The sequence below is a fragment of the Aspergillus ambiguus genome (assembly GCF_047715705.1).
Source record: "Aspergillus ambiguus strain CBS 117.58 unplaced genomic scaffold BDV59scaffold_6, whole genome shotgun sequence".
Taxonomy (NCBI): Eukaryota; Fungi; Ascomycota; class Eurotiomycetes; order Eurotiales; family Aspergillaceae; genus Aspergillus; species Aspergillus ambiguus.
In genome coordinates, this window is record NW_027395519.1 from 231311 (window position 1) to 252521 (window position 21211).

The window sequence follows — 21211 nt, forward strand, 5'->3', positions numbered from 1 at the left end:
ACTCCCGCGTAAGCGGCTGCTTCACCCGAACCAGGGAACGTCAACGCAGATGTAAGTCGAAGCGCCTCACGTCCACAGGCCGAGACGAGGGGAAAAATCCCCTCACATCATATAATGCTTGCAATCGTCATCCGAGAATGCGACGAGCTCGTCTGCTGCGCCGACTCGTCGCTGTTGCCAGGCGGTCTCTCCGGACTCAGATATGCCGGGTCGCCCGTCGACGTCTCGCGCCGGTCGTAGTCCATTGGCTGCGGCTGCGTCTGCGCCTGGTGTCGCAGCTTTTCGCTCAGGAAGTACTGGACGGTCTTCTCGACCCAGTCCCAGCCTTCCCAGCTCTCCGCCTCCCCGGTCGACAGATTATCCCGTCCAGTGGCGGGCAGGTTCGGGGCCGACCCATCACCGGCCGCCTCCAGTTGCGACCCGGTCTCGCTCCCCTGCCATACCCAGCTGCCGTCATTCGCCGCCTGCATGTCGCCCGACGCGTAGACCATCAATTCCTCGTCGCGTTCCGGGTCGACGACCTCGGGCCGTTGCATCCGCTCGAGGAGCTGCTGGAGGAAAAACGCAATGTATCGCCCGCACGCGGCATTCACCGCGCGGGTGTCCCCCACGACGGACAGGGCCTGGACGCAGACCAGCGCGTCCTCGAACTCCTGTCGCAGGAGGAGGAGCAGCACGCAGCGCCAGATGTGCGTGCAGAGGATGGTGCTCGCGGCCGACGCCAGCAACGGCCGCCAGTCGGGGTTCTCGGGGGCCGGGGGTGGTTGCGTGCAGCGCACCAACAAGCTGGCGGTGTCTTTCGAGGTGGACACGCAGTAATCCAACGCCGACGCGCGGCCTTCGGGAGTGCAGTAGGGGGAGATGTTATGGCGGTGGAGGATGAGACGGGCGTTCTGGAGATGGACGATGGGGGCGAGCGAGCGCGGATCGAGATACTGCTCGGATTTGGGATGGTATTGTGACGGGAACACGGCCAGACAGGCGTGGAAGTGACGTTCGAATGTTTCTATCGTGGCGGGGCTGATGCTGCAACTCCTCAGCGTCCGACATAGCTGGCCGATCGATCGGACGACGTGGATGGTGGCCAGGAGGGGCGTCGTCTGTTGACTCTCCGGCACACAGCCGCCCTCCGAGATACTCTGGTCGTCCACAGGACACGGGAGACCAACGTCGCAGTCCTGGTCGTTGATCAGGACGGGCTTTCCCATTTCCAGAGCGAGGAGCCTAGCAGAACGAGACGCGGTTAGACTCCATATAGATCATCATCTGCACCATCGCGCGGGTTGGACTGCCACAAACCTGTCCCAAGCGTACATCCCCCACCAGACCCGCTTGCGCATTTCGCCCTCGAGGGCCGACCACGGCCCCGACTCTAAATGCAGACCGATCTCCTGGGCCACGCGCACCGCGGACCCAATCCACACCCAACTGGCGGATTTCGCGTTCACCTCGTAGAGGAAGATACTGGCCAGCAACGCCGCGCGGGCCTGATCCAACGTGAAGTTGTCCTGCCATACATCGATCACACCGCACGAGATCCGCACGAATTCCTTCCCGTTCCGTTCCCGCGCATCGTCCAAGGTGTGCAGCGACGCGCAGGCGAAGACCCCGAACAACACGGCGGCCCATTCGCGGGGCACCCCCAGGAGGGAGCCCGCCTTATACACCTTCTCGTAATCGGCAACAAAGCTCGGCCAATGGATCACCGGCAACACGATATGGATGCATGCGTAGTACTGCGCCAGGAGACGGTCCGCGACTGCTTTGTCGGGGAGTCGAGGCGGATCGCTGGCCAACAGTGACTGCGAGCCTTGTCGACGGTACGGCGCCGGTACCTTCAAGATGCCCCGTCCAAAATCCCGCAGGTTCGTTCGAGCTTCGGTGAGATCCTGGGTGACTGGTGCCTGGGGCCGGCGCGGCGGGCGATACCCCAGGTCGGGGAGCTTCAACTGGGGCTGACCAGTTCCGTCGATGTCGAGATCCATCAGGTTATCGGAGCGCAGCATGCCCGCGCGCAACTGCTGCAGTTGTTGTTTGGCGGCCGCTAGCTGTTTCTCGAGGTCCTGGACTTGCCTGGACACCAATCAGAATGGAACCGGGGAGAGCGACAGAGATCAACACGCACTTGATGGAAGACATGCGACGGTTGGTCTCCTTGGTGAATTGACAGCGCACTTTGCGATTGGTACATTCTGTGCAGCTGGAAGACTCCGAGGCGTCGCACTGGGAGATTGGGGGGGTGAATATCCATCGTGATAAGCAACATGGAGGGGGCCAGGAGGGAATACACACCTTGACTTTGCGCTCCCGACAGGCATCGCAGCTGGGATCTTTCCGGCGCTGCCGATAGGCCCTCTTCTGCTGCAGGGGCTGTTGAGAGTGATGGTGCGGCGCGACAGTGGCCGAGTGAGGCAGGAGGCCTGGGGCGGAACCATTCAGCGACTGGGGGTCGGGAAGCATGGCGGAGCCCTCGGCGGGCGAGCCACTGGATTCATAGGAACGCGAGTAGACGGGGGGTTGCGGGGGCGAAGGATTGGGCATGGGAGGGGGTAACGGTTGCAGCAGATGGCCCATCCTGGGTCCGCTGTCGGGACGACTGGGCGGAGCGGAAAGAAGAGGAGCGGGAGGAGGGCCATGATGAAAGGGACCAGCGGAGGAAGTGACCGACTGCACCGGGGGTAATTCGTAGGAACCGCCCGGTTGGCTTTGACTAGTCGGAGGGCGAAAGTAGTGGTTCTGCATGTCGGACCCTGCAGCACCTCATAAGGGAACGGGTGTAGAGGAAGAGGAGGAGGAGGATAGATAAAAGGGTGATGGACTGGCGGTTGATGTCAGTCGACACGAGGGCGAGTCAGGCAAAGGAAGAATAGACTAGGTCGAATCCAGCTGGCTGGACCGTACCAAGTCCCGAGACTCCAGCCGGGGACGGTTAGATATAGTTAAATTAGGGGAGATGGAGGGGAGGAGGGAGAGAGAAGGAAATGGAGCCGGACTAATGGGAGGAGTACGAGTGGTGGCGACCACCAATTGGGAGATCTCAGACGATGATGTGGCTGAGAAGGTCCAGAAGACGAGCGACTAAACGCGTTAGAGGGACGGAGGAGGAGAATCAGTAGCAGGACGAGCAGAAGAGAGAGTAAAGACCGAGTGGGGGATCACTGATAGCAGAATGACAATCGCATTATGGCAGATGCGAGTCATCCGTTCCGGGATATAGTTCGGGGGTTTGGGAGAGGATAAACATACGGCGTCGAGGAAGACGACCAGAAGTAGAGGGACAAGAAGGGGGAAAAAAAAAAAGAAATTAAGAATTAATTACTGCGGCGTACAGAAGCTCTATCACACCCTCAAGAACCTGATCGACAAGATGGATTTCCCTCTTTGCCTGTCCAGGGTCTTGTAGGAATCACTCCAGTCCCTCGGCGGGCCGGTAGAGGTTCCTGAATTATCTTGACTTTATTTTCTCTCTCGTCTGTCCGCTGCTATACGGAGTAGCGTCCTCCTACTACGGTCATCGCTCGGGGTCCATCCATACCTAGGTACAGTCCTAGGTACACTCTATGCAGTAGATAGATGGAACAGACATTTCCTCTCATCCATGGTACCGTCGGCCAGGGAATCTTCTGCCGGCATCCTTCTAACTTTAGCTTATTCCTTGGCCAGTTTGACGTCCTTGGTACCGTCTTGTTGAATTTCCACTCCCATGAATCTTATGGGGGGCAACACGAACCGTCCTCCCGGTCCACGCCCACTGGAGATTCAGGACTAGGGGACACTTGTCTCTCGGAGAGCTGTCCCGAGGTCAATCTAAAACGCCATCCATAGTTAACTAGTTAATTTCTGGAGGGGGGGCGCGCGCAAAATATCTGGTAAGAAGGAACCCTATCGAGTATTTTTCCCTCATCCACGGTTCCTCCCTTGGCGTTCCGACTGTCATCCGAAATTTGATCTAGATGTAACATCTTCATTCTTCAGCGTACTCCCTCGTCATGCTTCCCTCGTCAGTCTTGACTCGCACACTCGAGATCAGACCTCTGCCTAACGGTGGCTGTATCCCGAGATCGGCGGTGCCAGTCTACCTTTTTCGGTTTCAAAGATCACGACGTGTTCTGGGAACCTGGTAACCATGGTCCACGGTCCCACTGGTCGTACGTAGACACGTCGAACAATGTGATTCTGGGGAATCCTCCTGGGATGCAATGGTTCGCTCGATGATCCTCACGGCAACTTTCCGTGGACACAACCCTTCCACAGCCAAACCTTTTTCTACATACTTTCGTCTGTCAGTCCGTTGGTAGCAAATATCCTCTTAGTGCGACTCTATTCTTCTGGGACTCCGCTCGATCCGTATGATTGGCCTCTCTGCCACCCGGATTGCTATTCTTAATTCTCTTCACCGATGCCTCTCCATCTGGGTCGGTCAGTCTGTCCCTCGGAGCATCTTACCACTTTCCATTCGGATCTCACGGCAGTGCCCAACCCCAGAGGCATCCCCTCCCCTGAATGAGGTAAAATCCACGGCTCCAGTGGAAATGAAATGAATCATCGTGGTCGGACGATCTTTCGGAACGCACCCATCGGATGCCTCCATTGGAGGAGCCACATGGGCCACGGATGTTCAACCGGGACGGTAAGACGAGCGACTAGCGGGGTGGAGATGGGTGATTAACATTCTTGTGGCGACCTGGGAACTAGGTTCCAATCAGGTTTTTTTTGACTCCCCTGGTCATTCTGTTGAATATTGCGAACAAATCAGAAAGCCCATGGAGCGAAAAGAATAGGGGCCATTCAGGAGCCCGAGAGGTTGATCCCCGCTCATTTTCTCCCCGGAGATTTTTCGCCGCCCGCGCTCCCTGCCTGGGCCGTGTTTCGCCCGACCCTCTGCCGCCTTGGGTATTGCATGGGTATACGTCCAGTTGCCCTCAGCTGTCTTACTCATACTGCCATAATCATCAAATACCGACCCGAAGGAAGTGGAGTGCCTCGTGCTTGTGGCGGTGTCGATCGAGACTAGGTAGGTAAGGTTCTTCCCTTTGCATTTGCTTTCGGTCTGGCCCTGACTCTATCTCTACCTATCTATGTATGTAGGTTCTGGTACAAAGTACCCTGTCTCGGGTGCACAGAGCTCAACCACCGTCTTTCAGTGCGATCGACACCCTAGAGTAAGGTCTATGTAGACGCCGCTGAAGCTACGCTGGTGGGATCCCATTCCCATCTCGTCCCGTCCCTCCTGAGCCTCGCATGTTTGCAAGAATGATGTATCATCTACGTACGATTAGCCTCCGCCTTCCTCGTGTTCCCTCCACCCTACCACATAACATTCCCCAATTCTCCCTCCATCGCTTCCGCTACTGAAGTAAACAAGGAAACTACACCCCCTATCCCACCATTCTCTCGCATTACACATGTCCCCAACAGGATCGGGGCCTGAGCTTGTCCTCTCGCTCCCGCTGCCAATTAATTTACGGGTCGTAGGTGCTAATTCACGGACGACGTGCGACACTGAGTGGGGGTGAATGGGACGAAAGAGGAGCTGAGCGGCCGGAAATAATCTCCAGGACGGCTGAAGAACGAAGGTGGAGGGACCGGCGTTTGGTGGGCTGCACTGTGTGCCGGCGGTGATGGAATGCCCAAACACCAAATCCCAACCAGCTCCATGAGTGCCCTGTCTGTCTGTCTGTCTATCTGTCGGCAAACCCGCCCCGCATGCAGATGGGGACATTATCGCAGTGGTGTTGTTACAGACGCACCAGGCCCCTGGACATATCACGCTGCAGGGGGCCTCGAAACGGAAGGTTTCCGGCAACCAGATGCCGCCCTATGATGTGAGGCCATGATTGTCGGAGGCGTTCGTTGGGGGCCGTACCGGCTCTTGGCCACGAGTCCATCGCCAATGGAGGGTCGGACAGGGTGGATGGCATGTCAAGGAGCTGGTTCCCCGCACGGTGCTCACATAACATGCAGTAGCCAGGGCTAGCACCGTTGATGGGCGGTGGTGATGATCCTCCTTCGGCGTAATCCGTGGAACGTGTATAGGATATACGGCATAGGATGAAGGATTGAACGTGCGGGCACCTCGCTTGGAACACCCGTTGCGTGGTCATATCCCGTGTGGAATGGAATGAGCCTGGGACGGGCCGAGATCTGTTCTCGATAGATAAATACTGAGATTCAGGATGCTCCTATGGATCCTCTGCATGATTACATGGGGGCCGTGCCCCAATCATCAAGCGACCATGCAGCACAAGAGATGTTTGTGTTTATTTCTGGAAAACAATGCAAGCCTTGCGTGACAGGCCTTGCCCTTTCCCGTTAGTATAAGCCGAGTTACGCGTGAGCCGACTGAAACCAAAACGGTTGCATAGCATCCGGTGTTTGGCGTATGATGTTCCCAAGCGGAAGTACTGGGTACGCAGTAGAGCCAGGAGAAGCCAACTAACGCAGCACCCGTTCCAACCTGAGTTTCCCCAGACATTGATACCAAAATTACGTAGGAATGGTGTAGTCGACCGGGGCACCACGGCAATAACAGACCCTATTATAGCCACTAACGACTGGAGGAGATCTCGGGCAGTTCCGTAAGTTGAAACCGTCCGCACGATCAAACACGGGGTCTGTCTCGTGTTAACGACCCTCGGCGCACAACAACTGGACGAGATTGGAGCCCCTAGTCGAGAGGCCGGGGGTAATATGCACGGGTAAATGACAACGGTCCACGTGGGCCATGCATTGACCTTCAGGCCGATGGGCCAATCAGTCCCGTCGGGAATGTCACTGCGGCTTGGGGGTCAGGCAAAGCACCACCGTGTCGTCAATACTGCTACATCCAGAGCGCCGTCTGCGCTATGATGCCATGTTGGTCACCGTGAAATGGGTCTGTTGCCCACTTGGGCAGCACGGGCTCGCACGACTGCCACGGGCTAGTCAAAATCGAACAAGCAATTACCTCATTCTCCCGGGGTCTCCCTTGCATTTGGCGTTGCGGCTGCCCTGATTCAGTCCCTGCATTCTCGCCCATCCGCCTGACTCAAACAGAGAGCATGGCATCCGTCGGAAAGACCAGTCTAGCGAAAACTACCAAGGTGGGATTATACAAAGACGGTAGTGCCCTCCACAACAACAAGCCTTATGGGTCTTCTGATTAGGAGGTACCCGAGAAGGCCTAACGAGCCTAGCTCACGCACGGCCAGTACTGCGTGTGTCCGCCCGCGGTAATCCGGATACCAACGACAGAGTCACTAACAATCTCCAAGACCAAACGAGCCATGGAAACGATGGCTCCACTCCGGACTGCCATCCCGTCTTTCGGAGTCTCTCCCGAACTGACATGTGTTGGCGGGAAACTGCCTCCTTCCTCCGCTTACAAGCCACTCCGTACTGCGTGCGCGGTATAAGCCTAGGGCGCCGTGGGGCTCTATACATGTATTCAAAAATCTACTCCCTATAACACGACAGACATCACCGCTGTGAAGCCACCAGATAGCTGACTTGCTGTGCTTCGTACGGTACTGAGGGCTCCGGGACTGACCGAGGCTGGGCCGATTCTATCACAGTCGACGTATAACACCCATATTATGCATTATTCCCTGCCACCATGCAGGCTTTTAATACCGGCCAACCGGGACCTGCGGCTGAGGACGCTAATGTGAATAGAGTAGCCGCACAATAAGCACTTATTCTCGGAAGCTCGGGTGTATCATTCGAATGGGGCTGCCTTACTTCCCATTTTGTCCCTTCTATTCCCTTTCTGGGGCGACCCTCGTCCTGCGGTGGATTCTGCTGTCCTTTGCCTCGACCCGATTAAGCGAGAGCTCATGCCCAATGCAGAGAAATGACGTGAACCACGGGCTGATTCCATACTCCGGACTCCAACGCCTAATGGCCTTCGGTAGTACTGATCTCTTGGCCCCCTCATAAGCCTGTCTTCGCTCGCTACGAGTTACCGTACGCCAATGCACCGGGTGATTCGCGGTTGATGCCAGTGTGCCCCATGCAGGAAGTGGGTACCGAGAGATGTCCACAACACCATTCGATATTGCTTTCCGAGGTAAGTACATGTGTATGTGCGTGAAACTCCGCGAAATCGCCGTGGATAGCGCCCGATCCTTCGCGCAATCACACCGTAGGCTAGATCCCGATGTTCATACCACCTGCTGATAACGGAAGCTGGGCTGCATGGTGTTACAGGCTTGATGTGAGGATTCGGAGAAAGATCCCGGCTCCCTCGAGTTCTTTACCCCACGGCGTCTACATAGACAAAACGTGGGGGAGCAAGTAGCCACACCAGCATCAACCCAAGGCTCGGTGGTAAGAGATTATTGATATTGGTTGCCCCATGACCGAGCCAGGTTTCCCATGGTATCCGGTTTCTGTTAGGCGTCCTGGGATCTCTACAGAGTACTGCGTATTTCGTACGCTATCTGATTACGCCATCGGCCGGGGACTGGGGCATCTTACTGTCACTCAGTGTGATCTGTCCGACAGCGGCAACTCGGCTGGCTCCTTCGCAGGGGCCATAATTTAAAAACAGCTGAGTCTGCAGACAGTCAGCAACCCTAATGCAAATACGACGTCCTAACAATATAGTACAACCGAATCGCAGTGCAGATCAGCCCCTTGTATCATTTTCGTATTCCAAAAGTACTTGTTCGAATTCACCGAGGCTCGCTGGCATAATCAAGATAGATCGTGGTAGCCACCTCGTCGTCGGTCATGTCCCGCTTGCTCTTCGCAGCCTGGTACAAGCATTCAATAGTGCGAAACGGCTCACCAGTGCGCTCACAAGTTGACTACTGTGGAGAAACAGAATGCACTTCGCCAGTGATATTGGGTTTGTTCACTAACGGTTCGGTAGGGGGCTTTGGGTACGATGCGCATTTGGGCAACCGGCGTTAGTACGCTCCAGGCTCTTTACCTTCGCCTTCTTCCGGGAGAAGAAGGTTCGCGAGCAACTGACCCAGGACTAACCTGAACCGACCAGGTGGGGGAAGAGGAATGCGTGCCTAAGCCGCAGGTCTGTCAGGTAGCACAGTGATCCAGAGAGATCAAAAACCTTCACATCCATGCCGAATGGACGTTGGAGTCCACTGCTGGGTATATGGATACCGCGTGGCTGGTACTCGTGTCGTTGCGGTCAACAACACTCAGAAGGGAGGTGTGCTGCCTCCTTCATACACATCATCGCCCTCGGAATGGTCAGACAGATGGATCTATAGACAGTGTTGACACTGCAATGGGCATATGTTCCAGGATTGACATGTCTGAAGGAGCAGGATCACTCTTCAGGAGATTGTAGGTGGTACTAACACCATTGTACGGGAAGTGCACAACCAGAGCTACTAAGACACCATTATCATCACTATCGCCCTCACGCTATGATCACCATATCATTCTTGCTCCCACTGGTGGCATCGCTGAGACGTTAGCATGTCATCCGTACGCCGTAAATAGTTGAGCAGATTACATATCGCTGCTATAGCATTACGGGGGACCTCCCTGGTCCGTTGGATTCAAACATTGAACATGCAGGCTGTTTTTCTCAAGATAGCTAATGACTGCATGCAGAATAGGCTGTCGTCGATATAAATCAGACCGGTAGTGGAGAATGCCGAACTATCTTGTGATTCTTCAGTTGTAGGATGCATTATATATAACCAGCTAACAACTCAATCGGTCCGTGACATCTGCCTACTATACAATACTCTAAATACCTCCAATAATGGAAGCATACGTAAAAGTATCACACTATGAGTAGATCATGCCACCAGGCCATGCCATCGGACAGTTGATATCGTAATACTAAGCATTAAGTACCGTACTTCATAAACATAACCCAAACCAGACCAACCAAATCAACTACTCCTCCTTTCCCACCGTTCCATAACAACCTCCACAATCCGTCTCAGCCCCTCCATCTCTTCGTCCGCCATCAGCCCGATGGCGGTCGGATCGATGCTACACCCGACATAGACGGGGACTTTCATGCGCCGGGCCAAGATTTTAGCTATGCGCGCAGTGTACTCCTCCGTACCCGGGGCGGTGTACAGAGTGGTAGAGATGGCCGTGCGGGCGTTTGTGCGCTGTGATCGTGGGTTAACTCAATGAATATACCTACAATACTTCTGCTTCCAGTGTAGATGGGGGGAATCTTACATCCGGCATGGCATAGATGAAACTGCCCATCGGCTTGACCGACCCAGCTGAGTCCCCCGGCGTCGAGGTCGCCAGGAATACGGTCACACATGTGTCCAGCAGCGTCAGATGGAGATGCGCGGTGGTATGGAGGGCGTTTGGCAGGGGGAATGATACTTCTTGCGGGTGGAGGCTAGGTGGCACGGGTTCAACAGTAGGTACTGTGGAGGGGTCCATTGGGTCGCGTATGACGGGAGTAGGATGTCAGTGAGCTAGTGAGGTGTCCCTTGGGCGTTGTTGTACCGCGATGTTAAGCGTTGGGCTGGTGGTGGTGATGGTCATGGAGGACGATGTTTGTGTCTTAGTCAAACGGTGACATTATTTTCCCCGCCAAATCGGCCGGTGGGTCTTCCGCTCAATGAACCTTTCGGCGCATCTCGAGGATCCCGTGTAACTGGGTGCTTCTCTTTCCCGCCACATACTCGGAGCGCATCGCTTACATAGGAAGAGACACAGGGAGAACACTCGGGTTGAGTGAGGCACGGCGTTGTCCGGGATCGCTCGCAGTCATGGCGGAGACACAGCAGGTAGATGAGTCGGAGACGGGCAGCTGGGCGGGAGATTTCGATCCATTGGCAGATCCAGACGAGCGAAGGGTGCTTTTTGCGACGCTCGATTCCTTCCGGTGCGTCTGATGCAGTAGGGGATATGACGACCGAATATGCCCTCTGTACCCGCCATGCCTCCGTCTACCTCTACATCACTACGCTGCACAGCAATCTAACCAGCCCGCAGACAATACCGCCGAACCGCACACATGAACACCACCCACCGCCGTCGACAAGCGTTCTACGCGCTCCCGTCGTCCCACTGGCAGATGCTGGCCGAGCCGCCCTTCTCGCTCCTAGACAACTTCAACTGCGTGGACGACGCCATCGACGTGAACGCCGACATCGCCGACTCGATCCTCGCCACGGGGCTCGCCTCGTTCGGGCTCCCCGCGCACCCCGACGCCTCGGACCCGCGCCAGAACTGGCACGACACGGCGACCTCGCAGGACGTCAACAAGGCGCACTCGACCATCCGGCAGTTCTACCGCGACTGGAGCACCGAGGGCCTTCCCGAGCGCCAGGTCTGCTACGACCCGGTGCTGCAGGACCTCCGCGAGGAGTTCGGCGCGCGGGTCGCGGCGCCCGGCGAGGAGGAGATCCGCGTCCTCGTGCCCGGCGCGGGGCTGGGCCGGCTCGTCTTCGAGGTGTGTCGGGCGGGCTTCGCGGCCGAGGGGAACGAGATCTCCTACCACCAGCTGCTGGCGAGTAGCTGGGTGTTGAACCACACGCGGGGCGCGCGCCAGCATGCGCTGTTCCCGTTTGCGCTGCACTTTTCGAACTTGCGGTCGCGGGAGCAGCAGCTGCAGAAGGTGATGATTCCGGACGCGCACCCGGGGAGTGTGATGGTGGAGGCGCAGCGGCGGAGGGAAGGGGACGACGGAACGGGGGAGGGGCCAGACGAGGGCGAGAACGGGTTCGGGTCGATGAGCATGTCGGCGGCGGACTTTGTGGTGCTGTATCAGAGTCCGTCGAACGCGGCGACGTTTGACGCGGTGACGACGGTGTTTTTCATCGACACGGCGCCGAATCTGATCCGGTACGTGGAGACGATCCGACACTGTTTGAAGCCGAACGGGGTGTGGATTAATGTTGGACCGTTGCTGTGGCATTTCGAGGAGGGACGGAGTCCCCCGCAGCCGGAGAAGAAGACGAAGGTGGATGGCGACGACCACGCCGGGCTGGGGATTGGGGAGCCCGGTAGCGTGGAGTTGACGGAGTCGGAGGTGATCAGCCTCGTGGAGCGCATGGGATTCCGCGTGGAGAAGCAGGCGACGGTGGAGGAGCGAGCGATGTGCGGGTATATTCAGGATCGGGAGAGCATGTTGCAGCCGCTGTATCGACCGGCGCATTGGAAAGCGCGGCGAGTGGAGGAATGATTCTATGTATAGTATCGAGGTACAGAGTTGGCTAATGGAGATGTCTGAGGGGAGGAAGTGCGCCTTGTTGCCTGATACGACCGTCAGCCTCAGTGGCCGAGTGGGCGCAGGGTGGCTGTACCTGGGGTAGGAAGGTCGTTCGTTGCCTAGAATAAACTTGGTCTGTTATAGTGTCTATTGTATTATTCTAGAATAGAACTATATGGAGAACTATCTCGTTACTGAGTTATAGGAACTGGGCCGGATCCTCCTCGGTCTCTGCTGTATCTGCTGTATCTGCTGTAGTTCGTGTATACCAGATGACTAATATAGATCGAGTCGTCCTGCGCAAGAATCACAACTTCCAGTCCAAGTGATACTCGATAATAACAATTAAAAACTTATAATCTCTTCTCTATTCTATCTCTATTCTCTCTAGTTTCTATTCTCTCTCTATCTCTCTCTAACTCACCTCTATACCCTATTCTCTACCCAATCATCCTCCGACCTCGTGTTCCCCCGCCTAAACCCGTTCAATCAGCACTGCCTCTTTTCTCCCTTCTTTCTTTATCTCACTCTCTCGTCTTCTTCCTCTTCTCTTCTTCATCCTCTCTTCTCCTCTTCTCCTCCCACTTCCTCCTCTCTCCTCTTCTTCCTCTCGGCCCCCAGTCGACCTCCCTCAGGTCACACATGGACCTGATGAGCTCTCGTTTCAAGTCCTTCACCTCCTTCCGGTCGAAATCCAAGAATAACATCCAATCCTCCACGCCTCCGCCCTCCTCGACGCCTCCGCCGCAGCCTGCTCCCTCCAATCCCTCGACCAGTACGCTCGTCGCGCCTCCTGGTCCGGCCTCGACCGCGTCGGTCAGCTCTGCGCCCTCCGGTCATTCTTCCTCCTCCACCGCCAGTCTCTCTATGAACAACAACCAACTGGGTCGACCCCCCAGTTACTCCTACAATACCGCCGTCAGGCCCACCAGCCCCCTTCCGCCCACTCAACAGCTCGCCCACCATCCCCCTCCCTTGACCACCAATATGCAATATCAGCCCAACCCGCCTCCCATGGGGGCTCCTCCCGGTTACCCCGTCCAGCAGCCCATGGTGCCCCATGGGATGGCGCCCGGCATGCCCCAACCCCAGTACATGCGCAACCCCGCAGTGGAGGTCGAGGGTGCCGGCCGGAGTAAGGCCCAACTCATTGTCGGGATCGATTTTGGAACCACCTTCTCCGGTGTCGCCTTCGCCTTTGCGACCAACAATGAAGCTCGCGAGGACATCATTACCGAGTGGCCGGGCGCTGGAACGCACACCAAACAAAAGGTACCGACCTTCTCCCCCTCCCCCACCCTGACCCAAGATCCCCCCAAACTTTGTTTAATCTCAACTTCTGGTCCGGATCTAACCCGTCCCTGTCAAGATTCCCACCGTTCTATACTACGATCAATACCAAAAGGTCGTCGGATGGGGTCCGGATATCGCCGACGCTTTGGCCCCCACCGGCTATCCCAAACAAGGGGTCCAAAAGGTCGAATGGTTCAAACTGCAACTCATGCTGTCCGGCAACACCTACATCGATCCCATTAACCTGCCGCCGCTGCCCCCGGGCAAGTCCGAGATCGATGTCGCCGCGGATTACCTCTTCAAACTGCGCCAGGCCATGCGCGCCCAGCTCCAAAAGACCCTGGGCGAGGTCTTCACCCGGGAAGAGCGCAACATCCGCTACTATCTCACCGTGCCGGCCATCTGGAACGACGCCGGCAAGGCCGCCACGCGCGCGGCCGCCCTTCAGGCGGGCTTCTTGCGGGACGAGAATGACAACCGCCTCACCTTGATCTCCGAGCCCGAGGCCGCCGCGCTTTTCTGTGCCAAGACCGGTCTGTTGAACCTCAAGGTCGGCGATGCCATCCTGATTGTCGACTGCGGCGGTGGTACCGTCGATCTGATCGCATACGAGGTCGAGGAAGAACAGCCCTTCAGCGTCGCCGAGTGCACCGCGGGTTCCGGAGACTCGTGCGGGTCGACCGCCCTGAACCGCAACTTCAGCAACATCCTCCGCGCCAAAATCCGCAAGATGAAGCTTCCGGATGGCTCGCGCACCGCCGGCAAGGTCTACGCCAAGTGCATCATGGACTTTGAGAACCGCATCAAGGCTGACTTCCGCAACAACGGCTCCAAGTGGGCCGTCGACGTCGGCATCGAGGCCGATTTCCCCGACGCCGGTATCGAGGAGGGCTACATGACCTTCACCAACGAGGAGATCCTGCAGTGCTTCGAGCCGGTCGTCAACCGCATCCTCGAGCTGGTGCGCAACCAGATCATCGCCATCCAGGCGCAAAACCGCTCCCTGCAGGTATGCAACAGCTCCCCAGCCTTCCCTTTGAATGTCTGAACTAACCGAGGCAGAACGTTCTGGTCGTGGGTGGGTTCGGTGCGTCCGAATACCTCTTCCAGCAGATCAAGCTCCATGTCCCGCCGCAGTACCAGACCAAGGTGGTCCGGCCGATGGACTCTGTCGCCGCCATCGTCAAGGGCGCCGTCACCGCCGGTATCACGGAGCGCGTCATCACGCACCGTGTCGCGCGCCGCCACTATCTCATGGCCACCCTGCAGCCGTTCAAGGAAGGCTACCACCCGGAGCAGTACCGGGTGCCGAGTCTGGACGGGCGGGACCGGTGCAAGTACACCCGCCAGATCTTCGTGCAGAAGGGGGAGCGCGTGCGCATCGGCGAGCCCGTCAAGGTCAGCTTTTTCCGCCAGGTCGCGCCCGGCGCGACCCTCATGTACGAGGATATCCTGTACGCGTGCGATGAGGACGTCTGCCCTGAGTACACGAAAGACCCCCGTAAGTGCCTTCTTGATCCCGCCAGGATAGTGCGCCCTTGTCTAACCCGGTCGCAGGAATTAAGGAAGTCGTGACCCTCACGTCGGATCTCTCTCGCAAGAACCTGGAGACCGACTTTGAGCGCATGGACACGCCCCAGGGCACCTTCTACCGGGTGTACTTCGACATCTATCTGACGCTGGACGGGAGCGAGTTCAGCGCGGAGTTGGTCTGCCAGGGCGAGGTCATGGGTCGCTGTCGGGCGAAGTTCCGGTGATCTGGATCTGGCCTGGGCCGATACAGGGGGTTGGTGATGACTCCAACCATAGCCCGGTGGTCAGCGAACCGGGCCGATGCAATTTATGGACTAGAGAGGGAAAGGGAAAAGGTAAAAAAAAAGAAACGCCTGGTCTCCAGCGGGAAGCGAGTCTATCCCGAGCATGCTTGCAAAAAGGAGGGAAAAAGCAAACAGAAAACGTCAAAAGAGGAAGAGAGAAGAACGATGGGATGGTTCGCTGCGAGGCGATCTCCTGTCGTTGGAACTGTCCATAAATGATCAGCACTGCACGGGTGGGCGTTTATATCTTTTCTTTTGGCGAGCCGTCGCGCTTTTCCTTTTCGTCGGGCCCATTTTTGAGATACTTTATTATCATCGAAGGTGTTGACTGACTGACTGATTGATTGATGTTGTTGTTGATTCTTCTGATACCTTCTATATGAACTTGGATGATTTATTTAATTGCGTGAATGGCATATATGATTCTGCAACGTTCTCTTCTCTAGATATACAGCCAGAATACAAATGTGACTTGATGAAGATTCAACATGTACATCTCCAGCCCCATCGTCCAGGAACCAATTCAACACCACCAGACCCAGACCCAGACCCAGACCCAAGCAGAAAGAAGAGGAGAGAAAGGATCAGCCCCTCAACATCCTCCCCACAAGCGACCATCAAGTCCGTGCACTGATCTAGTCTCGTCCCTGCGTGTCCTCGCGCACGCACGCTCATTGCTTCCCCCCCGTTGCTCTAGCCCACCCCCGCGACGGTCAATCACGACGCTGCATCGGTTCCCACTCACAGGTAGACTAAGCCGTAGTGTCGTCGCTTGCCCCCCTCCCGGAGTAGTCCCGTTTGGTCGATCTCCTCTGGCCCTGGGGTTGTGCCTGTTGGTTGGCTGGGGGGGTTTGGGACTAGATGTACGGCGTATGGGTCGAGACTCGGGGATGTACGTAGGACTCCGTACGCCGGAGGGAAGTATGGTTCCAATTCTGGCGAGGGTCTCTACATGGCTACAGGTACTGGCACACGGTTCTGGCTCGACATGTACGTAGGATGTGGGATGGAGGATGTACGGGAGTATGTAGGAACGCTGTCTGTCTGCCTCCTGAGCTGGCGAAAAAGCAACCCATCTCCACTGATGTCATCCGTCCGTCTCGGAGGATTATGACTCTCCGCAGGACGCATTAGGCAGAAGGAGAGGAAAAAGAAACGAGGCAAATAAACTTGCCCTCAGACCGGGGTGGACGGGTTTTGGTTACTAGCAAGAAAGAGGAAAAGAAACCCGCAGCGTTGAGCAGAACCCCCAAAATAATTCCTCAAAAGGCCAAGACGCTCAGCGCAACGTCTGGACCTGTTTGGGTTTGAAAAAGTCAAAAAAAAATTATCTGTCTATTTGTTCCCGCCGTAATATTTTTTTTTAACGGCAGCGGCAAGCGCGCTTTGCGCGAACGCAGCGGTTGCAGCGCAGCCAAAATCCACCCCGGAATAGATGGGTCCCCCAGCATGTGGAGTCGGAGTGCAGCTTAGTCGATTTTATAGATTGGGAGTTCGGGTCTCGGCCGTCGTGTTGCTGCTCGCATGTCAGTCAGTCGGCCAAGGAAGCGGGCACGTAAGGGCTGGCGTCCAGCGCGTCTGCCTTCTTGGATAGTCAGGTCAGGCCTGGCCTGCAAGGAGCGCCCTAAACATACATCATCCGACGTCAGAGACCATCCAGAGGATGACCAGCAGCAAGCACGTCAGGAGTGATGGGCAGGTAATGTGGGCCCTTAGCTTCGCCCACCCCTCCCGCCCCGGTTCCATATCTGAGGATGGCCGTGGCCGATCGACGTGGGCGAACAGTCCCTGGAATGATCGTTTCGCGGATGACCTTTAGTCGCATCCTCGTTCGTCCACGGTCAGTGTGACGTACGGACTGGGCCTGGGTTTGTTGTTCGTCGGCGGCCCACGCAACATCCCACGCGCTGGATCCCGACTCTGCTGTCGCACAGAGCCATGTTGGTTGCGACGGATGTGGGTATGTTTCTATGGGGATTCTGCAGGTAGGCCAATACTAGGGGGGTGCAGAAAGAAGAAAAAAAAAAAAGGATGAAAAAGACGAGCATTTGGGCCCCCAGCGTTTCTCTCTCGTAATTCCTATTTGCACCCATTATACCTTTCTGGGGGTTTCCTGCGTCGGGGTCGGATGTTCAGAGACGAATACCGCTGGAGCGGAACCGCAGGAACTGCTCGACAGGGGGGTTCTTGGATTGGGACTCAGCTCACGAGGTAGGGCGAGACCTGGAGGGAGGGGGGGCCGTCTTCTGCGCACGGACTGGATATGCGTGAGCTAAGGTACTGTCGCCCGCCATTTAGTACGTACGTTGAGTACGTATCTTTTCCACTCGCTCGGCAGAGGCATGGGATGATGTACTGTATGTAAGTCTAGTGCGGATCATGGCTGGGGCTGTGGTGCTGCCGCTCGCCCAGTGACAGGACCTCGTCTCCTGACGGACCCCGTCCACCACCACCCTCTGGTGGAGACGTCCCATTGCAATAGAAGCTGAGAAACTCTTCCAGGTCATGTGTATGCTGTCAGGTCCTCTTTTCTTTTTTTGGGCGGCGGCGAATTGCGGCTTTTGCGGGGAAAGCCCACGGCGTATCAGCAGCCGTCCCAGTGGACCTGATCCGGTCTATAGAAGCGCGAAGCCATTGTAGCTAATCGTCTGACCTGAACGATGATCGTTGCCCGCGCGTTGATATAATTTGGACGGTTTCCCGGCTCTGGCTTGGGAGCCTTCTGGCCATGGCATGGTGACCGTCGATTGATCTGACGGATGGCGCAGCGAATGACTTGAGGTTGAAAAAAAGTTCTTCTTGCTGACAATCCTTTTTCTTTTCTGTTTTGTTCTTTCTTTTTTTCAATTTCTGTTTCTTTTTGCTTCGCCTTCGTCTGTCTTCGTCTTGGCTGGTCGCCTTGAAGTGCTGCCGGTTGACACGCCATGAATGAAACGACATGGGCTGCGGCGCTGCTCCTCCTGGTGCTCGCCGTCTTCGTCGCCAAGCACCATGTCCAGAACCGCCACCGCCCCAACTGCTCTGACCTCAAGCGCATGGCGCCGTACCCGGCACAGCCGATCAAAGGCCGCGAGCGGTACCGTGTCATGATGGACGTGCGCAAGCTGGACGTGGAGAACTGGCTCACCGTCGACAAGAACTACCTGGACGAGCACCAGGTGCGCAGCCAATTGCTGCAGCGCGAGAAGCGCAAGGTGCTGCAGTGTCTGCCCGAGTCGTACGACGCCTGTCTCGAGGTCCTGGAGGAGGTCGTCGAGTTCCTCACGCAGCGGTTCGCCAACATGTTCGAACGCCGCGTCGCCGCCGACAACTCCACGACCGTGTACAACAAGATGACGGGCGAGACGTTCGTGTATGGCGGCGAGAAGGGCGGCGACGACCGGGTCGATCCGTTGGAGATCGCCGTGCGGCTGACCATGGAGGACTTGAGTATCCTGATGAAGAACGCTGACGACGAGTATTACATGTGAGCTTCTTCTTCTTCTTCTTCTTCTCCGCCCTCTTGCGCTCCACGGTGTCTGGATGCATGTACTGACTGACCGGCGTAGGGCCGCCAGCGCCAGCCTCTTCCCCGTCGGCTGGACCGTCCAGGAACGCATCGGCTGGACCATCTCGCAGCTGCACAACCCCGTCCCGCTGTGGCACCAGCAGGTGGCCAACTCGGTGAGCAAGTACGTTCCATCTCTGCCTTCGGGCTGCTATGTGGAAGCGCCACTAACAGACACGGCTAGGTTCCTCGCGCGGCTCACGCCGTCGTCGCCCATGGAGCGATCCAACTACTTCGTCGAGGTGAAACGCCCCGACGAGGACCTCTTAGAGGTCTTGTACCGGCCCACCACGCTCTCCGAGGACAACCCCAACCCGGCCCCGGAGGACATCGTCATCCGGCGCGAGCGGCAGACCTTCCGCCGGCTGCCGCGCACGGGCGCCATCGTCTTCGGCGTGAAGACCTTCCTCACGACGCTGGAGGAGCTCCCCATGCAGGAGCTGGAGAACCTCGCCAAGGAGATCAAGAGCTGGCCGCCGTACGTGGGCGAGTACAAGGGCCGGGAGATCTGGGGCCCCAAGGCGCTGGAGTTCTGCGAGAAGCGCCGCCAGGAGCGGGAGAAGATGGAGGTGTGAGGGTAAGGGGGAACGTGCACCTGCACATGCATGGGAGGTTTCTGTCCTTGTAGCATTAGTTCGTTTCGTCATCTTGCATTTGGGCCTCAAAATGGGTGGGCGGCTTTTTGCTTTAAAAGTATTGCTTGCATTGCTTATGTGCAGTTGTTGCTGCTGCTGTGCTGTGTTGTTTGGATGCGTTACATAGGGTCGTCCAGATGAGGGAGACTGAAAGAAATGAATTGAAGTCTATGTACATATGGTCTGATTATTGCAAGGAAATGTGCGCAGAGAGAGAAATATATCCAACGAAGGAATCCCCCGACTTACGGGTATCCAGCACGTCTATGACAGCAGTCATCTAGATCTTCGATCGAGGCGGTTCATCCTGCTTTAACCGCACGACACCCTATGACCGTCAGCAAAAACAACTCCCGTCCAGACCACTGGCACAACTTACCTCCTGTGTACACGTCGCGATCAACGTCCCATCCTTGGCCCAGATCTTCTGCAGCACCAGACCTCTCCCCTCACCCGCCCACGGGCTCTCCATCTCCGTGAGCATCCACTCGTCGGAGCGGAACGCCCATGGGTTATGGAAGTAGATGGAGTGGTCGAGGCTGACCATCATGCCGACCTGCTTCTGGCCGCCGCCGCCGAGCGTCTTCCAGTCCGTCGCGCGGTTCAGTGCGCCCTCCAGCCGCCTCCGCAGCTCCGCCGCCTCTTCCTCCTTCAGCTCCTTCAGCGCCCGCGACAGATCCTCATCGTCCAGGTCGGACGGGTTCTTCAGCGCGTTCAGGAACCGCTTCAGGTCCGCCGGCGAGCTGAACCGCGGGATGTCATGCACCCGCGACACCGTCCCGATGAAGAAGCTGTCGGTGATGTACGCCAGCGCCGACAGGTGCGCATGGTGGCCGCCCGCCTCGGATACCGTGCCGCGCGAGCGCACCCACCGCCGCACCCGCTTCTCCTCCGGCTTATTCGAGATCCCTGCGGTTCCGTTAGCATGCACACGCGCGCCAAAGAGCCATACAGCGTGAGGGGTTGGGGGTGGGGGTGGGGGGGAGGAGTACGGTTGACAATGCCGGCCTTTTCGGACTCGAACGGTCCGCCGCCGGTCTCGGCAAAGGCCTTCTTCAGCGGCGACGGCTCCTCCGGCACTGGTATGTCCGGCATGGGGGTGGCGTGTTCGAGGCGCTTTTTGCCGCCGCTGTTGGCGCGGCTGAAGCTCAGGGTGGTGGTGAAGATGGGACGGCCGCGCTGGCGCGCCTGCACGGTGCGGGTGATGAAGCTGCGGCCGTCGCGGACACGCTCGACGTGGTACAGAATCGGCACTTCGGAGTCGCCGGCCAGCACAAAGTAGCAGTGCATGCTGTGGACGGCGAATTCGGCGGGTACCGTCCGCATTGCGGCGGCGAGCGACTGGGCGATGGCGGCACCGCCGTAGATGCCGCGTGCGCCGGGTGGGTGCCACAGTGGACGGGAGTTTGTGAAGACATCCTGGAGGAGACGATGGCGGTTAGCAGAGGAAGGCTGGATGGATGGAGGGGGTTGCCTTCGTACGGGGCCGATGTCTACTACGGGGGTCAGTTCAAGGACATTTTCGATCGGCGCCTTGGAGGGGTCCAACGGCGGGGGCTCGAAGAGAGTGACTCGTTTTGCCATGGCGTGTAGGGAACTGAGGAGAGAGGAGACAAGTAGACGAGGAGATAAGGAGAGAGGGTGTGGAGGAGAAGACGAGAGAGAGAAAGTGTTGAAGTCGGCGAGGATATCAGTCACGGGGCTGCCTATTTGGGTAATAGCCGAGGCGTTCAGGAAATTTCTCGGTCGAAGCCGATTGGAAGCTTCCGCGACG

General features: G+C 57.1%; 7 protein-coding genes across 7 annotated transcripts; 3 read left to right on the forward strand and 4 right to left on the reverse strand.

Moving 5' to 3' along the window:
* Positions 1-35: 35 nt before the first annotated feature.
* Positions 36-3089, reverse strand: BDV59DRAFT_142411 (transcription factor domain-containing protein). Its single transcript, XM_073687194.1, has 4 exons — positions 2293-3089; positions 2126-2223; positions 1300-2073; positions 36-1224 (listed from the first exon to the last, which is right to left on the reverse strand). The coding sequence occupies exons 1-4, from the start codon at positions 2740-2742 to the stop codon at positions 108-110; spliced, it is 2439 nt and encodes an 812-aa protein (XP_073550417.1). The 5' UTR covers positions 2743-3089; the 3' UTR covers positions 36-107.
* Positions 3090-4764: 1675 nt separating this feature from the next.
* BDV59DRAFT_172897 (uncharacterized protein) lies at positions 4765-6148 on the reverse strand. The gene is made up of 2 exons (XM_073688794.1): positions 5366-6148; positions 4765-5269 (listed from the first exon to the last, which is right to left on the reverse strand). The coding sequence occupies exons 1-2, from the start codon at positions 5720-5722 to the stop codon at positions 5141-5143; spliced, it is 486 nt and encodes a 161-aa protein (XP_073550418.1). The 5' UTR covers positions 5723-6148; the 3' UTR covers positions 4765-5140.
* Positions 6149-9800: 3652 nt separating this feature from the next.
* On the reverse strand, positions 9801-10658 carry BDV59DRAFT_142458 (proteasome assembly chaperone 4 family protein). The gene is made up of 2 exons (XM_073687196.1): positions 10153-10658; positions 9801-10079 (listed from the first exon to the last, which is right to left on the reverse strand). The coding sequence occupies exons 1-2, from the start codon at positions 10366-10368 to the stop codon at positions 9852-9854; spliced, it is 444 nt and encodes a 147-aa protein (XP_073550419.1). The 5' UTR covers positions 10369-10658; the 3' UTR covers positions 9801-9851.
* On the forward strand, positions 10535-12134 carry BDV59DRAFT_142453 (N2227-like protein-domain-containing protein). Its single transcript, XM_073687195.1, has 2 exons — positions 10535-10816; positions 10927-12134. Exons 1-2 carry the CDS (start codon positions 10701-10703, stop codon positions 12116-12118), a joined length of 1308 nt encoding a protein of 435 aa, XP_073550420.1. The 5' UTR covers positions 10535-10700; the 3' UTR covers positions 12119-12134.
* A 350-nt stretch (positions 12135-12484) lies between these two features.
* Positions 12485-15741, forward strand: BDV59DRAFT_172906 (Hsp70 family protein). The gene is made up of 4 exons (XM_073688795.1): positions 12485-13417; positions 13515-14447; positions 14501-14939; positions 14996-15741. Exons 1-4 carry the CDS (start codon positions 12788-12790, stop codon positions 15193-15195), a joined length of 2202 nt encoding a protein of 733 aa, XP_073550421.1. The 5' UTR covers positions 12485-12787; the 3' UTR covers positions 15196-15741.
* A 1859-nt stretch (positions 15742-17600) lies between these two features.
* Positions 17601-19765, forward strand: BDV59DRAFT_142491 (heme-dependent oxidative N-demethylase family protein). Its single transcript, XM_073687199.1, has 3 exons — positions 17601-18721; positions 18804-18926; positions 18987-19765. Exons 1-3 carry the CDS (start codon positions 18180-18182, stop codon positions 19375-19377), a joined length of 1056 nt encoding a protein of 351 aa, XP_073550422.1. The 5' UTR covers positions 17601-18179; the 3' UTR covers positions 19378-19765.
* On the reverse strand, positions 19574-21163 carry BDV59DRAFT_142489 (acyl-CoA thioesterase). Its single transcript, XM_073687198.1, has 4 exons — positions 20920-21163; positions 20430-20856; positions 19817-20346; positions 19574-19765 (listed from the first exon to the last, which is right to left on the reverse strand). The coding sequence occupies exons 1-4, from the start codon at positions 21019-21021 to the stop codon at positions 19718-19720; spliced, it is 1107 nt and encodes a 368-aa protein (XP_073550423.1). The 5' UTR covers positions 21022-21163; the 3' UTR covers positions 19574-19717.
* Between the last annotated feature and the right edge of the window lie 48 nt (positions 21164-21211).

Coding starts and splice junctions, on each gene's coding strand:
- BDV59DRAFT_142411 (XM_073687194.1), bottom strand. CDS start 2,742: ATGCAGAACCACTACTTTCGCCCTCCGACTAGTCAAAGCCAACCGGGC. Junction 2,224..2,292: donor GTCGGGAGCGCAAAGTCAAG/GTGTGTATTCCC, acceptor CCAATCTCCCAG/TGCGACGCCTCGGAGTCTTC. Junction 2,074..2,125: donor CGTCGCATGTCTTCCATCAA/GTGCGTGTTGAT, acceptor ATTGGTGTCCAG/GCAAGTCCAGGACCTCGAGA.
- BDV59DRAFT_172897 (XM_073688794.1), bottom strand. CDS start 5,722: ATGTCCCCATCTGCATGCGGGGCGGGTTTGCCGACAGATAGACAGACA. Junction 5,270..5,365: donor GGGATAGGGGGTGTAGTTTC/CTTGTTTACTTC, acceptor GGCTAATCGTAC/GTAGATGATACATCATTCTT.
- BDV59DRAFT_142458 (XM_073687196.1), bottom strand. CDS start 10,368: ATGGACCCCTCCACAGTACCTACTGTTGAACCCGTGCCACCTAGCCTC. Junction 10,080..10,152: donor TCATCTATGCCATGCCGGAT/GTAAGATTCCCC, acceptor CCACGATCACAG/CGCACAAACGCCCGCACGGC.
- BDV59DRAFT_142453 (XM_073687195.1), top strand. CDS start 10,701: ATGGCGGAGACACAGCAGGTAGATGAGTCGGAGACGGGCAGCTGGGCG. Junction 10,817..10,926: donor GCGACGCTCGATTCCTTCCG/GTGCGTCTGATG, acceptor ACCAGCCCGCAG/ACAATACCGCCGAACCGCAC.
- BDV59DRAFT_172906 (XM_073688795.1), top strand. CDS start 12,788: ATGGACCTGATGAGCTCTCGTTTCAAGTCCTTCACCTCCTTCCGGTCG. Junction 14,448..14,500: donor CGCAAAACCGCTCCCTGCAG/GTATGCAACAGC, acceptor TAACCGAGGCAG/AACGTTCTGGTCGTGGGTGG. Junction 14,940..14,995: donor TGAGTACACGAAAGACCCCC/GTAAGTGCCTTC, acceptor ACCCGGTCGCAG/GAATTAAGGAAGTCGTGACC.
- BDV59DRAFT_142491 (XM_073687199.1), top strand. CDS start 18,180: ATGAATGAAACGACATGGGCTGCGGCGCTGCTCCTCCTGGTGCTCGCC. Junction 18,722..18,803: donor GCTGACGACGAGTATTACAT/GTGAGCTTCTTC, acceptor TGACCGGCGTAG/GGCCGCCAGCGCCAGCCTCT. Junction 18,927..18,986: donor GTGGCCAACTCGGTGAGCAA/GTACGTTCCATC, acceptor AGACACGGCTAG/GTTCCTCGCGCGGCTCACGC.
- BDV59DRAFT_142489 (XM_073687198.1), bottom strand. CDS start 21,021: ATGGCAAAACGAGTCACTCTCTTCGAGCCCCCGCCGTTGGACCCCTCC. Junction 20,857..20,919: donor CCGTAGTAGACATCGGCCCC/GTACGAAGGCAA, acceptor CGTCTCCTCCAG/GATGTCTTCACAAACTCCCG. Junction 20,347..20,429: donor AAAGGCCGGCATTGTCAACC/GTACTCCTCCCC, acceptor ACGGAACCGCAG/GGATCTCGAATAAGCCGGAG.